Here is a 15,321-nt window from a genome sequence, read left to right as displayed (position 1 = left end):
GTGGGAGTGGTCCCTCAGCCTCCTCACAGTAGTTACCAGTCGGACAGGGTGTACAGGACACTGATGCAGACTCCCTCAGAATACACGGCGTGCAATGGTTAACATGGCCTGAAGAGTAAGAAAACATTTTGAAATGATCAAGGCACTGACACAGACCTCCATAGACAAACGGACTTTAAGACAATGAAGATGGACCAAAGCTTAAAGGAATTTTGGATTGGGACAATTGAAGGCTCGGGAGAAATAATACTTCATAACATTTATCCACAAGGTGGATCCAGGTGAATGGAGAGCTGGAGAATCTTTTATGTCCACACAATCTACTGCATTGATTAAATGTACTGACTATAACTCAGAGTGGATCCCTCTCTCCGGGAATCTTGTTTGTGGGGTGTCGGGAGAAAGGGAGGAATGTTGTCCGCCCACACCCTGTAGGGAGGGGGATGTAACACCACACTAAACTGTACGCTGGAAATTTCCAGTGCCCACCATGAACCCACACAGGTGGCATCCCATGGAGAAGGGGAACACAGTGTGACCACCCAGGAGCCTCAATACCAGTACGGTAACACCCACTGCCCAACTCCAGGTTCTGCTTCCACCCACCAGATCCCCCAACGACAATCAGACTTTTGGTAATAATCCACATCCGGCCTCCTCACAGGGAGCGGGTAGAGGGGGATTCCTAACCAGCTAATAAGATTTTCAGACAGAATAGTAATAAAGAGTTAAATAAGACCATAAGATATAGGAGCAGAAATAGGCCGTTTCCCCATCGAGTCTGCTCCACCATTCAATCATGGCTGATATGATTCTCATCCCCATTCTCCTACCTTCTCCCTGTAACCCTTGATCTCCTTATTGATCAAGAACCTATCTATCTCTGTCTTAAAGACACTCAATGACCCGGCCTCCACAGCCCTATGTGGCAATGAATTCCACAGATTCACCACTCTCTGACTGAAGAAATTCCTTCTCATCTTAGTTTTAAAGGAACGTCCCTTCACTCTGAGATTGTGCCCTCGAGTTCTAGTCGCTCCCACTCTTGGAAACATCCTCTCCACGTCCACTCGATCCAAGAAACTAGTTGATAGCTCACAGGGGAATAGACTATACCGATGTGTATGCAGTAAGAAGATTAAACAATTACAATTTGAAAACATATGCTGATATTTTGAAATGTATTTTGAAAATGTTCTAAGTATTGCTCACATCACCCAAAAGCAAAGATGCTGCAAAGGATGATGGTATGAGCTAAAAGTTCAGAGCCAAAGGCCTGGGATGCCTTTAGTTAGCAGAATTTATATCAGAAAGTTTCTTATGAGGGAACACACATTGAAACTTTATGAAAAGAGATATTCATTGTCTGGACATAGAATAGATATGTACCTGGACGCAGGAACACGTGTCTATTCAGTTTGGCAATGAGCTGGTGGGAACATTCACTTTGACCTCTATGATGAGCGGTTATAGTTACTTAGCAATAGGGATGAGTTCAGCCAAGATGGGTGTTAGTATCTGGCATTGAATGGATAACGAGATATCATTATGCTGACTGGCAGAATGTGGTTGGCTGGGGTACTTGATAGAGATTTATATTGATGTGTGTATACTAAATGTAATTGATTTTAAGCTAATATAAGGCAGGAATTATTGATAAGAAAATCTATTGATCTGTTTTTGATTGTACGTCAGAACCATCGGAGTGGTTTTTGCCGCTCTGGAGCTACTTAACCCTTTGATGGTCTCCGGGCAGCTGCTTGTTTGTTTGTTTGTTTTAAAATAAATGTTACATCTTTATACAGAGATACCTGCCTTGTGAGTTTTACATTGTTTAAGTTAAAACATAATTGGCCATCTCAAATTACCCCGCGACAGAGCGGGTGAGGATAATCGATGATCCAAAGGGAAACTTACTGAGATGCTGCTTCCCAACAAGAAGTGGATCCTGAAACTGTCGGAACATCTACTGGAGTTGAGGAAAGAAACCTGCGCTGCAATGACTGTGATAATCCTGACAGCCTTAGGGTGGAGTCAATCTTTATTTGGTGTAGATTTATTCACGGAGTGAAACATTACAGGTGTATACCTCCTAACTCCAGGCACCGTCACTAACTGTCCCTTTATAGATCCAATCAATAACCTCCATGTAGTTCACCTTAATCGATACAATTAACACCCACAGTCAGAGCATCAAGAAAGGCTCCAATCAGTGTGACTGCTCTGGTGTCCCAGCAGCTCCAATGACCAAGTGAATCCCATCCACACATTAGCTTTTATTAACAGGGGGTTGGAGTTTAAGAGCCGTGGGGTTATGCCGCACGGACCTTGGTGAGACCACATTTGGAATATTGTGTGCAGTTCTGGTCAGCTCACTATAAGAAGGATGTGGAAGCGCTGGAAAGAGTGCAGAGGAGATTTACCAGGATGCTGCCTGGTTTGGAGGGTAGGTCTTATGAGGAAAGGTTGTGGGAGGTGGGGCTGTTCTCTCTGGAGCGGAAGAGGCTGAGGGGGAGACTTAATAGAGGTGTATAAAATGATGAAGGGGATAGATAGAGTGAACATTCAAAGACTATTTCCTCGGGTGGATGGAGCTATTACAAGGGGGCATAACTATAGGGTTCGTGGTGGGAGATACAGGAAGGATATCAGAGGTAGGTTCTTTACGCAGAGAGTGGTTGGGGTGTGGAATGGACTGCCTGCAGTGATAGTGGAGTCAGACACTTTAGGAACATTTAAGTGGTTATTAGATAGGCACATGGAGCACACCAGGATGATAGGGAGTGGGATAGCTTGATCTTGGTTTCGGATAAAGCTTGGCACAACATCGTGGGCCCAAAGGCCTGTTCTGTGCTGTACTGTTCTATATGTTCACACACAGGGTGGGTGAAAGGCCTCTCCCCAGTGTGAACTCGCCAATGGCTCAGTCGCTTGGATGATGTTCGAAACCTCCTTGTGCAGTGAGAGCAGCAGAACGGTCTCTCCCCAGTGTGAATGCACTGGTGGATCTTCAGGTCGGCAGAGTTTCTGAAGCAACTCCCACAATCAGAGCATTTAAATGTTTTCTCATTGGTGGGAGTGCACTGGTGTCTCAGCAGATTGGATAACTGAGTGAATCCCTTCCTACACTCAGAGTAGGGGAATGGCCTCTCTCCCGTGTGAATGCGCTGGTGTCTCAGCAGGGTTGATGAGTCATTGAGTCCCTTCCTACACTCAGAACAAGTGAACGGCCTCTCCCCAGCGTGGACTTGCTGGTATATCAGCAGAATGGAGGAATTACTGAATCTCTTCCCCCACACAGAGCAGGTGAATGGCCTCTCCCCAGTGTGAACTCGCTGGTGTCGCTGCAGAGTGGATGAATCAATGAATCCCTTCCCCCACACAGAGCAGATGGACGCCTCTTTCTGCTGTGCCTGGGTCGATGGGTTTCCAGTTCACAGGGGGCATGGAGTCCTTTCCCACAGCCCCACATTTCCACCATATCTTCAGGATATCGACGGCCTTGTGACTCTCCAGGTTTGACGATTTGGTTCTCTGGATTTAGTTCTCCAACCTTCCCCTTTAAGGGAATATACCCTGACATTGCCCGCAATAGATTTTCCTTAAAGGTGACCCATTGTTCAGCCATCAGCTTTTCTGCCATCATTTGATTCCAACTCACTCGACTCAGATCCATTCTCATCCTATCGAAGGTGAGGCTTTCCCTCGATTAATGATCCCCGTTCTGGATCGTTCCTTGTCCTTTTCCATGGCCAACCTGAACATTATGATACAATGGTCACTCTCCCCTCAATGCTCTCCCACTGATATTTGATCCACTTGGGCCAACTCATTCCCCAGAACCAGGTCCAGCAGTGCCTGCCCTCTCATTGGAGCAGAAACACACTGCTGCAGAAAATTATCTTCAACACCTTCCAGAGACTCATGTCCCTCTTGTCCCTTTGCACCATTTGGTTTTGTAATTGGTCCGTTCAAATGTTAGCCGGGCAATGATTGGGTTAAATCAGTCTCCATAGACTTTGTGATGTAAAAAAGTATAAGAAGGGATTCCCCGAGCACAGAGGTTTGTCGAGGTTTTACATATTGCATTGACTGGTGCCATGGCATCTGGGGCAGAGCAGGGAGCATTTCCGTGGAGATGCTGCTTCTACCCAGAGTGTAATGGTAATGCTGCTGCACTTTGATACGACTGCTCAGACATTAGCCTGTCTCAGCTCTTATTGATACTGAATAAAATCTAACCACCGTCACCAATAAGGGTTATCACTGGGAATCATTTCAGAGTTTGGGAAAAGGGGAGAAAGGGCTAATTGACTCCCTGAACCCCATTTTCTAACATCGCTGTGTCAAAAATAAAGTCTCATCTCCCCCTCTGGCTCTTTTGCCAATTACCTTAGAGGGACTCACTTTCTGTTAAAGAGCCTGCCAATGAGCCCAGTCCCGGATGTGATTAACAGCAGCAATAACAGCAGAATGCAACCCCTGTGATCACTTGTGAACTCGCTGGTGTGTCTGCAGGTGGGATGACTGAGTGAACCCATTCCCACACAAGGTGCAGGTGAATGGCCTCTCCCCAGTATGAACTCGCTGGTGTCTCTGCAGATTGGTTAACTGAGTGAATCCCTTTCCACAGGCAGAGCAAGTGAATTGTTTCTCCCCAGTGTGAACTCGCTGGTGTACCCGCAGATAGGATGACATTCTAAATCTCTTTGAGCAGTGAGAGCAACTGAACGGTCTCTCCTCAGTGTGAATGCGCTGGTGGGACATCAGAACCTGAGAGCTTTTGAAGTCGCTCCCACATTCAGAGCATTTATAGGGTCTCTCATTGCTGTGAGTGACTCTGTGTCTGCGCATGCTGGATAACCAAGTGAATCCTTCCCCACACACAGGACAGTTGAACGGCCTCTCCCCGGAATGTACTCGCTGGTGTATCCGCAGGCTGGATAAGTCAGTGAATCCCTTCCCACACACAGGACAGGTAAATGGCCTCTCTGCAGTGTGAATTTGCTGGTGTGTCTGCAGATGACATAACTGAGTAAATCCAGTACCACAATCAGAACAGGTGAATGGTCTCTTCCCCGTGTGAATTCGTTGGTGTGTTTGCAGGTTGGATGAATCATAGGATCCCTTCCCACACACAGAGCAGGTGAACGGCCGCTCCCCAGTGTGACTGCGTCGATGAATTTCCAGCTCAGATGGGAACCTGAATCCCTTCCCACAGTCCCCACATTTCCACGGTTTCTCTATGGTTCGGGTGTCCTTGTGACTCTCCAGGTTAAACAATCAGTTAAATCTCACACAGTACACGGGTACAGTCTCTCCCCACTGTGAATGCCGCAATGTTTTTTGCAGACTGTGTCCCTGGTTAAAGCTCTTTCCAGAGTCAGTGCACTGGAACACTCTCACTCGGGTGTGTGCGTGAGACTTGGTAAATTCTCAGTCACGCTGATGTTTAAAATCTCCAGAAGCAAAAAGAACAGAGAAATATTTCTCCTTCTAGGTACAAAGGCTGATGATGTTCAGGACATGATGAATTGAATGACTCTGTCAGATATTGATGTGACATTTGCTTTGAGATTACTGTCTGTAAATCCTCACCTTCTGATATTCTGTAAAAGGAATTTATTAAATTCATCACTGTCAGTACAGGTTAGAAATTCAGAACAGACAGTTCTAGTTTCTATGGAACATTCTTTCCTCCCTCATTCTCCAAAAGCTGTGAATCTCCATCCCACGCACTCTCCCTCCATTCTCACTCCGCTGTATCTAATATTCACCCTCCCAATTCTCCTGAAGGTGCTGATTGAGGCTGATTGACAGATCCATGCTCACTGCTTCCTGTCCTGGACACAGAGAGCTGAAAATCTCCACGCAGGCGGCCAGACAGATATATGTCTATATGACTGGAGTAAAAATGTGTGGAATGTACAGACTGGATTCACTTCATTCCCTTCAGTTGCCGCAAGTCCCCAATTTTCCCCAGAATGAGAAAATAAATTGAAAGGGGGAGAAAAGAAAGTGTTTTACTCACAGATATTAGGGAGAGCGGGAAAATTTTGTCTGACTGCATCTCCATGTTCATTCACAAAACGCCCGCACTCTGATTGACTGGAGGACCAGAGTCCTTCCGGTCCTCCAACTCTTTCCATTGGTCAACACTTCAGCATGATCGTCATGGGGTGGGGGGGGTGGGTGAGATCTCTTTGCACATGCGCAGCCTCCCCTCTCCTCTGGACATGCGCAGCCCAATGTGGCCCGCCCGCGTGGTGGATAGAGCGGTTTCTCCATCGTGGGCGATTGTGGGAGCTGCGGCCGCCATTACTCATGCGGATCCCAGTCTCTAAACTCCCGGGACTGTGATGGAAAGTGGGAGTGGGGGGCGCAGTGACCCCACCCTGACACAAAGTACATGTGGGGAGTCACTGGATTGGATTGGGATGTCCCCTTTACAAAACAGTTTGTTAACTTCAGGTGGAAAGATTTAGACACTTGGGTGACATTGGGGAAGGCAGCAGGTGAGTGTGAAACTGATCCCGAGAGTCAGCACCTTCAGGGGAGGAGAACTGGGGAAAAAGGTGAAGGATAGTGTTACAATCAATCGTATCAATAGGCCTGCATGAGGTTCCTCCACGTGCTCCAGTTTCCTCCCACAGTCTGAAAGACATGCTGATTAGGTGCATTGACCCGAACAGGCGCCGGATGGTGGCAATTAGGGGAATTTCACAGTAACTTCATTGCAGTGTTAATGTAAGCCTTACTTGTGACTTATAAATAAACTTTACTTTAGGAAGGAGGGAGTCTGTGGGGACAGAGATTTATAGTTTGAGATGAAGAAGGATTTTGTGTGACATGTATTTACCCCATTAATTCCCCCAACCCATACACTAAGAGGCAATTTGCCATGGCCAATCCACCTAACCTGCACATCTTTGGAATGCAGGATGAAATTGGAGCACTCTGAGCAAACCCATGCAGACACAGGGAGAACGTGCAAACTCCACACAGAGAGCTGTGGCACGGTGGTTAGCACTGCTACCTCAGAGTGCCAGGGATCCGGTTCAATTCCAGTCTTGGGTGACTGTGTGGAGTTTGCACATTCTCTCTGTAGCTGCATGGGTTTCCTCTGGGTGCTCAGGTTTCCTCCCACAGTCCGAAAGACATGCTGCTTAGCTGCATTGGCCGTGCTAAATTCTCCTTCAGTGCACCTAAACAGGTGCCAAGTGTGACGACTAGGGGATTTTCACAGTAACTTCATTGCAGTGTTAATGTAAGTTTCCTTGTAACACCTGAGGCCAGGATTGAACTCAGGTCCCTGGCGCTGCTGATCACTGTGCCACCCTGCTGCCTGCGTTTTGAGAAATCATGTTAAAATCTGGAACTCAAATGGGGATATGGATTGGTGTTAAGTGGGAAGGTCTGGATCAATGCATTAATCCAGAGAGCCAGGAATCAGATTTACAGAATGGATTCCTGTAATAGCAGCAATCCCATTGCTATATGTTGGTCAGACTGAGGGAAGTTTTTAAACTGGACACCATAGGTGTGTTAAAGGATAACGTACTCATGGAATTTATGAACTATCTGAAATAATATTGAGAGCAAAGAAATCAATCTGGAAAATTGTAGTCACTTCAAGTTGTTCCAGGAGAAGTGGGATTAGGTTGTGTAGATGTCAGGTTTTACACAGCACACAGTCAGCCTGTGGTTTCACCCTGGATGAAGAATCTCTGAATTGTACCATTCAAATCACTCAATGGGTTTATCAGGGGCCAGAATGTCTGCTCAGAAAGAGGAATGTTGGTGTGAAACCAATGAGAAGTAACACACACACTCACAGACACCCTCACACACAGAGAGACTCTCAGATGCCTCAAAATATCTCCTGTTACCTTACTGTTCTTAGTTTTTTTGAAATAAATCCTGAATGAATTATAAAATCACACACAAATACTTGTTGAGCTTCCCCTGAAAGACATCGATAATGTTCATTTCACTCCCTGTGGTCATGATTTCCATATTCTCACCACTCTTTGGGTGGAGAAATTGATCTTGGATTTCCTATTGGGTTTCTTGGCGACTGTCTTGTATTGATGGTCTCCAGTTTTGCTCTTCTGCACAAGAGGAAACATTATTTCAAAACCTTTTATAATTTTGAAGCCCTCTATTAGGTTACTCCTCAGCCTTAATTTTTCAAGAAAGCGTGAGCGTGTCAATCCTTTCCTGATAGATAACCAAACACACAGTTTAAAAATCATTTATGGGATGTGGACATCGCGAGCTTGGCCAGCATTTATTGCTAACCTCTGATTGACCTTGAGAAGGTGATGGTGAGCTGCTTTCTACATTTCTGGTATCATCATTAAAAATCATCTCTGTACCTTTCTCCAGTGCCGAGATATCTTTTTTATAATACGGTGACCAGAATGGCATGCAGTGGTCGGTAAGATTCTTGATCAGGGAGTCACAGGTTATCCAAAAGTGGTTTGAGCTTATCCATGGTTTTAAATTCGAATATTAAGAAGCAACAATTTAAAAATGATGCATTGTAAACAGGGGGAATAAAAACAGAAGACCCATGGCAGGTGACTAACTGGGGTCTCAGCACTGATCCTGCATTACCCCAATAATCACTGCCTGCCAGTTGGAAAAAGACCTGTTTAATCTTACTCTACTGTCTGCCAACAAGTTTTCAATCTCAATACATTCACCCCAATCCCATGTGCTTCAATTTTTATGAAGAAGTTGCTGTGTTGGTGGACGAGGGGAATCGGGTTCACATTTTCTATCTCAGGGCATAATCATCAACAACTTGTATTTACACAGAGTGTTGTGGGGCTGGAGGAGGTTACTGAGATACTGAGGAACTTTTTAAAAATTCATTTTTACTGGATATAAGCGTCACTGGCTGGGCCAGCATTTCTTGCACATCTCTAACTGCCTCCATTTCAGAAGGCATTTGAGAGTCAACCACATTGCTGTGGGTCTGGAGTCACATGTAGGCCAGACCAAGTAAGGACGACATTACTGAACCAGATTGGTTTTGACGACGATCAACAATGGTTAAGGTTTGTCATTAGACTTTTAATTCGAGATTTTAATTGAATTCAAATTTCACCATTGCCTGTGGTGGGATTCGAACCTGGGTCCCCAGAGCCTTACCCTGAGTCCAGTGATAATTCCACTGTGCCACTGCCTCAACTATTGATCCAATTGTTACTGTTTATCTCAGGGCGCAGAAACAACAGAATCCAACTTTGCCGGTCACACATGAAGTCGTCTATGTTTCAGCAGGCTGTAATACTGAGTAAATCCCTTCCCACACATGGAGCAGTTGAACGGTTTTGCCCCAGTGTGAACTCGCTGGTGTCTCTGCAGGTGGGATGGATCAGTGAATCCCTTCCCACACTGAGAGCAGGTGAACGGTTCTGTCGCAGTGTGAACTCGCTGGTGTCTCTGCAGGCTGGATACCTGAGTGTATCCCTTCCCACACACAGAGCAGGTGAACGGTCTCTCCCCAGTGTGAACTCGCTGGTGTGTCTGCAGGCGGGATGGATCAGTGAATCCCTTCCCACACTGAGAGCAGTTGAACGGCCTGTCCCCTGTGTGAATGTATTGGTGTCTCAGCAGGCCAGACGACCGAGTGAATCTCTTGCCACAAATGGAGCAGGAGAACGGCTTCTCCCCTGTGTGAGTGCGGCCGTGTGTCCGGAGGCTGGATGACTCGGTGAAAGCCTTCCCACACTCGGAGCAGATGAACGCCCTCTCCCCGGTGTGAACAGGCCGATGTTTCAGCAGGTGTTGTAAAGAAGCAAATGCTTTCCCGCATACAGGGCAAACGTAAGGCCTCTCCCCTGTGTGAACACGCTCGTGTATCACAAGATGGGATGAACAATGAAACATCTTCCCACACACGGAGCAGAGGAATGGCCTCTCCCCAGTGTGAACTCGCCGGTGCCTCAGAAGATAGTGAGACTGAGTGAATTCCTTCCCACACACAGAGCAGGTGAACGGCCTCTCCCCTGTGTGAACACGCTCGTGCATCACAAGCTGGGATGAACAAGGAAACATCTTCCCACACACGGAGCAGAGGAATGGCCTCTCCCCACTGTGAACTCGCCGGTGCCTCAGAAGATAGTAAGACGAGTGAATTCCTTCCCACACACCGAGCAGGTGAACAGCTTCTCCCCAGTGTGAACTTGCTGGTGTGTCAGCTGGTCAGTTGATTGAACTTCTTCCTTTCTACACATTAAGGAGGTGAATGGTTTCCCTCCAGTGTGAATACTCTTGTGTGTCAAAAGGTGTGAAAATCGAGTGAATCTCTTCCCACACAGGGAGCAGAGGAAAGGCCTCTCCCCAGTGTGAACTCGCTTGTGTGTCAGAAGATGAGATGAATGAGCGAATCTCTTCCCACAAACAGAACAGGGGTACGGCCTCTCCCCAGTGTGAGTGCCCTGGTGTCTCAGCAGACTAATCCTTCTTTTGAAGGTCTTCTCACATTTAAAGCATTTAAAATGTCTCTTCTGAGAATGAACCAGTTGGTGAACGGTGCAGTGGGAGGACTGAGTGAATCTCTTCCCACACTGGGAGCAGCTGAATGGCCTGTCCTTGGTGTGAACTTGTTGGTGCTCAGTGAGATGCACTGAGTCGCTGAACGACTCCCCACAGTGGGAGCAGCTGAACGGTCTCTCGTGTGTGTGAAGGAGCTGGTGCTCTGCAAGGCGGGAGGACTGGCCGAACCTCTTCCCGCAGTGGGAGCAGCTGAACGGTCTCTCGTCAATGTGAAGGAGCTGGTGTTGGGCCTGTTCCTCAGGCGTCTCAACGCTGTCCCCAGAGTCAGAGCTTTGAAGAGGCTTCTGAATAATGTGATCGAGTTGGTGAGCCAGCAGGTTGGACGAACACATGAATTCCTTCCCACACACGGAGCAGGTGAATGAACTCTCACTATTGCGAGTTCGCTGTCGTGTCAGCATGTTTTCCAGCTGTTTCAATCCCTTCCCACAGGAGGAGCAAGGAAACAGATTCTCACCAGTTTCCAACTGAGATGGTCAATTAAATCCCTTCAGATGCACAAATTTTCAGATCCCAATGAACCGATTGACTCTGTCTGACGTGAGATTCGATCATCCAGACTGCAGATCCTTCTCTTCAATTTCCTGCAAAATAAGTTTACAAAGAATTACATGGATGGCAGAGTGGTTAGTACTCCTGCCTCACAGCACCAGGGACCTGGGTTCGATTTGTAGCCTTGGTTACCTGTCTGTATGGAGTTTGCACATTCTCCTCATGTCTGTGTGGGTTTCCTCTGGGTGCTCCAGTTTCCTCCCACTCTCCAAAGATGTTCAGGTTAGGTGGTTGCCCCTTTCTGTCCCAAGATGTGTAAGTTAGGGAGATTAGCGGGGTAAATATGTGGGGTTACGGGAATACGCCTGGGTGGGGTGGTCTGAAAGGCCTCCTTCTGCACTGTAGAGATTCTATGAATACATGAGATACACAAAACACAAACAGGCCATTCTATTTTTTAAAATTCATTTTAACGGGGTGTGGGCATCGCCAACTGGGACAGCATTTATTGCCCATCCCCAACTGCCCTCCATTTCACAGGGCATTTGAGAGTCAACCACATTGCTGTGGGTCACATGTAGGCCAGACCAGTTAAGGACGGCAGATTTCCATCCTTAAAGGACCTCAGTGAACCAGATGGGTTTTTACGACAATCAACAATGGTTTCATGGTCAATATCAGACTTCTAATTGAATTTAAATTTCACCATCTGCTGTGGTGGGATTCGAACCTAGGTCCCCAGGTCATTATCCTGGGTCTCTGGGTTGCTAGTCCAGTGATAGTTCCACTGTGCCACTGCCTCCGCCGCCACCCTCCCACCCCACCCCTGCCCTGATCTGTACTGGAATTTCTACTCCACACAAATCTCCTCTCATTCTGCGGCACGGTAGCACAGTGGTTAGCACTGCTGCTTCACAGCTCCAGGGACTCGGGTTCGATTCCCGGCTCGGGTCACTGTCTGTGTGGAGTTTGCACATTCTCCTCGTGTCTGCGTGGGTTTCCTCCGGGTGCTCCGGTTTCCTCCCACAGTCCAAAGATGTGCGGGTTAGGTTGATTGGCCATGCTAAAAATTGCCCCTTAGAATCCTGAGATGCGTAGGTTAGAGGGATTAGTGGGTAAATATGTAGGGATATGGGGGTAGGGCCTGGGTGGAATTGTGGTCGGTGCAGACTCGATGGGCCGAATGGCCTCCTTCTGCACTGTAGGGTTTCTATGATTCTGCTCACCTCAACTAAGCTTTTCAGCTCAACTTTTTAATCCTTTTTCTCTCATGTTCTCATCTGGTTTCCTTTTTAAAGCATCTAAAGTATTTGTCTCAACCACTTCCAGTCGCAGTGAGTTCCATATTCTAACAACTGTCTGAAGAAATAAATATCTCCTCCTGTTGATTTATTCGTCTCTGTTGTCTGTTCATGGTTCCCAGTATTGGAAACATTCCATTCTCATCTACCTACTTATCCCATTCAGAAAGCCTCTATCAGAAGAGACAACATTTTACTCTTGGTTTGAGCTTGTTGTGTATAAATCTTAGAATCTTAGAAACCCTACAGCACAGAAAGAGACCATTCGGCCCATCGAGTCTGCACCGACCATAATCCCACCCAGGCCCTACCCCCATATCCCTACATATTTACCCACTAATCCCTCTCACCTACGCATCCCAGGACACTAAGGGCAATTTTAGCATGGCCAATCAACCTAACCCGCACATCTTTGGACTGTGGGAGGAAACCGGAGCACCCGGAGGAAACCCACGCAGACACGAGGAGAATGTGCAAACTCCACACAGACAGTGACCCAAGCCAGGAATCGAACCCAGGTCCCTGGAGCTGTGAAGCAGCAGTGCTAACCACTGTGCTACCGTGCCGCCCTTCTAACTCCCTTTCTAACTCCCTGTTTAAAAAGTGTCCAAAATGCATCACGATAGAAAATCGCAAGATTGTCTCAGGTACAATTCAGAAAGCTATTATTTATTATGAGGGGAATTGAGTAAAAGCAAGGAAGTTATGTTTCAGTTGCACAGGGCATTGGTTCGACATATCTGGAGCAGTGTGTACATTATTGGTTTCCTTATTTAAGGAAAAATATGAGTGCATATTATTCCTTAACTGCTTTATGAGAAGCAGTTCATAGAAGGTTTAGTAGACTAATACCTGGAATAGGTGGATTGTCTGATGAGGAGCAGTGAGACAGTCTCTGCTTGAGTTTCGCTTCTGCTCGACTTCAAAAGAGTAAGAGGCAACTTAATTTAAACCTTCAAGATTCTGAAAACTCTTGACAGGGTGGATATGGAGAGAAAGGTAAAAGCAAATTACTGCGGATGCTGGAATCTGAAACCAAAAGAGAAAATGCTGGAGAATCTCAGCAGATCTGGCAGCATCTGTGAGGAGAGAAAAGAGTTGAAGCTTCGAGTCCAGATGACCTTTTGTCAAAGCTTAGAAAAGGCATAGAAAGTGGGAGATATTTACACTGTGAGGGAAGGAAAGATGGGTCCAAGCCACAGGAACCAGGGGAAAAGATGCTAATGGCAGTCCATAGAGAGAATAGAAAGTGTGAATGGCCAAACAGCAGAGAAGCTGAAGAAGTTGTGATGGATGAAGATGTGGGGGGGGGGGGGGGGGGGGGGGGTGGATTGGAGGGAGGTAAAATTGAGAAAAAGGGGGAAAGGCGAAGCAAAGGGGGAGAAAAGATGCTGCCTGACCTGCTGAGACTTTCCAGCATTTTCTCCCTTGGATCTGGAGAGGATGTTTACTCTCAGGGGAGAATCGAGGGAGTCGCTGTTTTAAAAAACAGCATTGCCCATTGAAAACAGAGATGAGATGTTTTTCTCTCAGAGGGTCATGAATCTTTGGATTCACGTTCTTCAAAAGTGGAGGTAGAGTCTGATTTCAATGAGATAAATCTCTTGGGGCGACAGGGATCAGGGTATTGAATTTGATAATCAGCCATGCCAATAATGAATGGCGGCGCATGCTCGAAGGGCCGAATGGTCGACTCCCAGCTTCTATTTTCTATGTACGTTTCTATGTAAACATGAGGAGCCTGGGGCTGAAGTGTAACCAAAAGCTGTGTAACCGCTTTAGGTAACTATACAGGGTTTTCAACTCTCACACTGAATATGTACATGGCCCATGGACTCATCGAGGCTGCAAACAGCAGCTACAGTCTGAGGGTGGGTGAAGCTGTTTAGAAACCTATTGTCATTGTATTATAGGACCGGGAGCTAGGACCTGGAGGGGAAGCAGAAACATGAAGCCCCGCCCACTATGTTGCGTCACCGAGAGCATGCGCTCTCCTCCCTGCTGAATCAAGATGGCGGCCGTTAACCTGAGTCTCGTCTCGGAAAAAAGACCGGAAGTTGCAAACACAGACCGACGGGCTCATTTTCGAGATTTGGGGCCTTGACCAGGTATTTAGAAACCCTCTACGTCCATCCGCCGGTTCCATTGCTCCCTCTACGTTTCTGCATCCTTACCGGCTGCTGATGAGACAGAGGAACTTCTCTCCGATTGCTATCACCCACACGGCGTGCTGCAAACGCCGTTGCTTACTGCGCATGCTCCAGACTGTAACATTACTGCGCATGCGAACCCCTTGTGCGTTGCATGGGGACACCTCAGCCCCGCCCCCCATTCACTCCGATTGGTTGGAGGACCAGCCGCTCCTGCTCGGTCCTCCAGCCCCGCCCCTTCCTATTGGTCCGGAGCTGCCGTCAATCAGTCCCCAGGCATTGTGATGTGAAGCATGCGCAGTGTCATTGCTGTCCTTGGCGCTTGTTTGTCCCGGAGAAGCGGAGTCAGCGTTAGGCGGTGGCTGGGAGGATTTGGAAACACTTTGTGGATCCGCAAACCCTTCAGAATCATTGTCAGCTCCCTGGTTTGCAGCTGCGGGGCTTCTCCCTCCCTCCCGGGAACAGGCCCAGGTTAACGGCCCCATCCTGGCTCAGCCACTGGAGGATGGTTCACATCAGAGGATGGGGGAGGGGGACAATAAATAAGAGGTTACACTTTGGCCTCAAATCAATGAGGACTCTGATCTCTGGGAAGGAAGGAAACCCTGGGAGGTGGGCGGGGAGGATTCACAAACACCCGCTGGAGGCCCCAACACCCCCAATAAGACCCATTGGTTTTATTGTCATTCGGCAGACAGCAGCTGGAGAACTGAACCCAGACAGAGGAGAGGGAGGGAGAAAACTGGGAGTGGAGGAAAGAAATGGTGAGATGGGTTTGGATTTCAGCACAGGGAGGAGGGAGAGTGTGT

The 15,321-nt window shown here is 47.4% G+C and overlaps 1 protein-coding gene across 1 annotated transcript in view; it reads left to right on the top strand.

Annotated features, from left to right (window-relative positions):
• LOC144487765 (uncharacterized) overlaps positions 1–15,321 on the top strand; it is a 103,210-nt gene that overhangs the window by 43,373 nt on the left and 44,516 nt on the right. Inside the window, 1 exon segment of the mRNA XM_078205843.1 lies at positions 505–565. Coding sequence (XP_078061969.1) covers positions 505–565 — 61 coding nt within the window.

The sequence above is a fragment of the Mustelus asterias genome, unplaced genomic scaffold, assembly GCF_964213995.1.
Source record: "Mustelus asterias unplaced genomic scaffold, sMusAst1.hap1.1 HAP1_SCAFFOLD_1025, whole genome shotgun sequence".
Classification (NCBI taxonomy): domain Eukaryota; kingdom Metazoa; phylum Chordata; class Chondrichthyes; order Carcharhiniformes; family Triakidae; genus Mustelus; species Mustelus asterias.
Note: the sequence above shows the minus strand (reverse complement) of the source record. Positions and strands in the feature narration are given on the sequence as shown.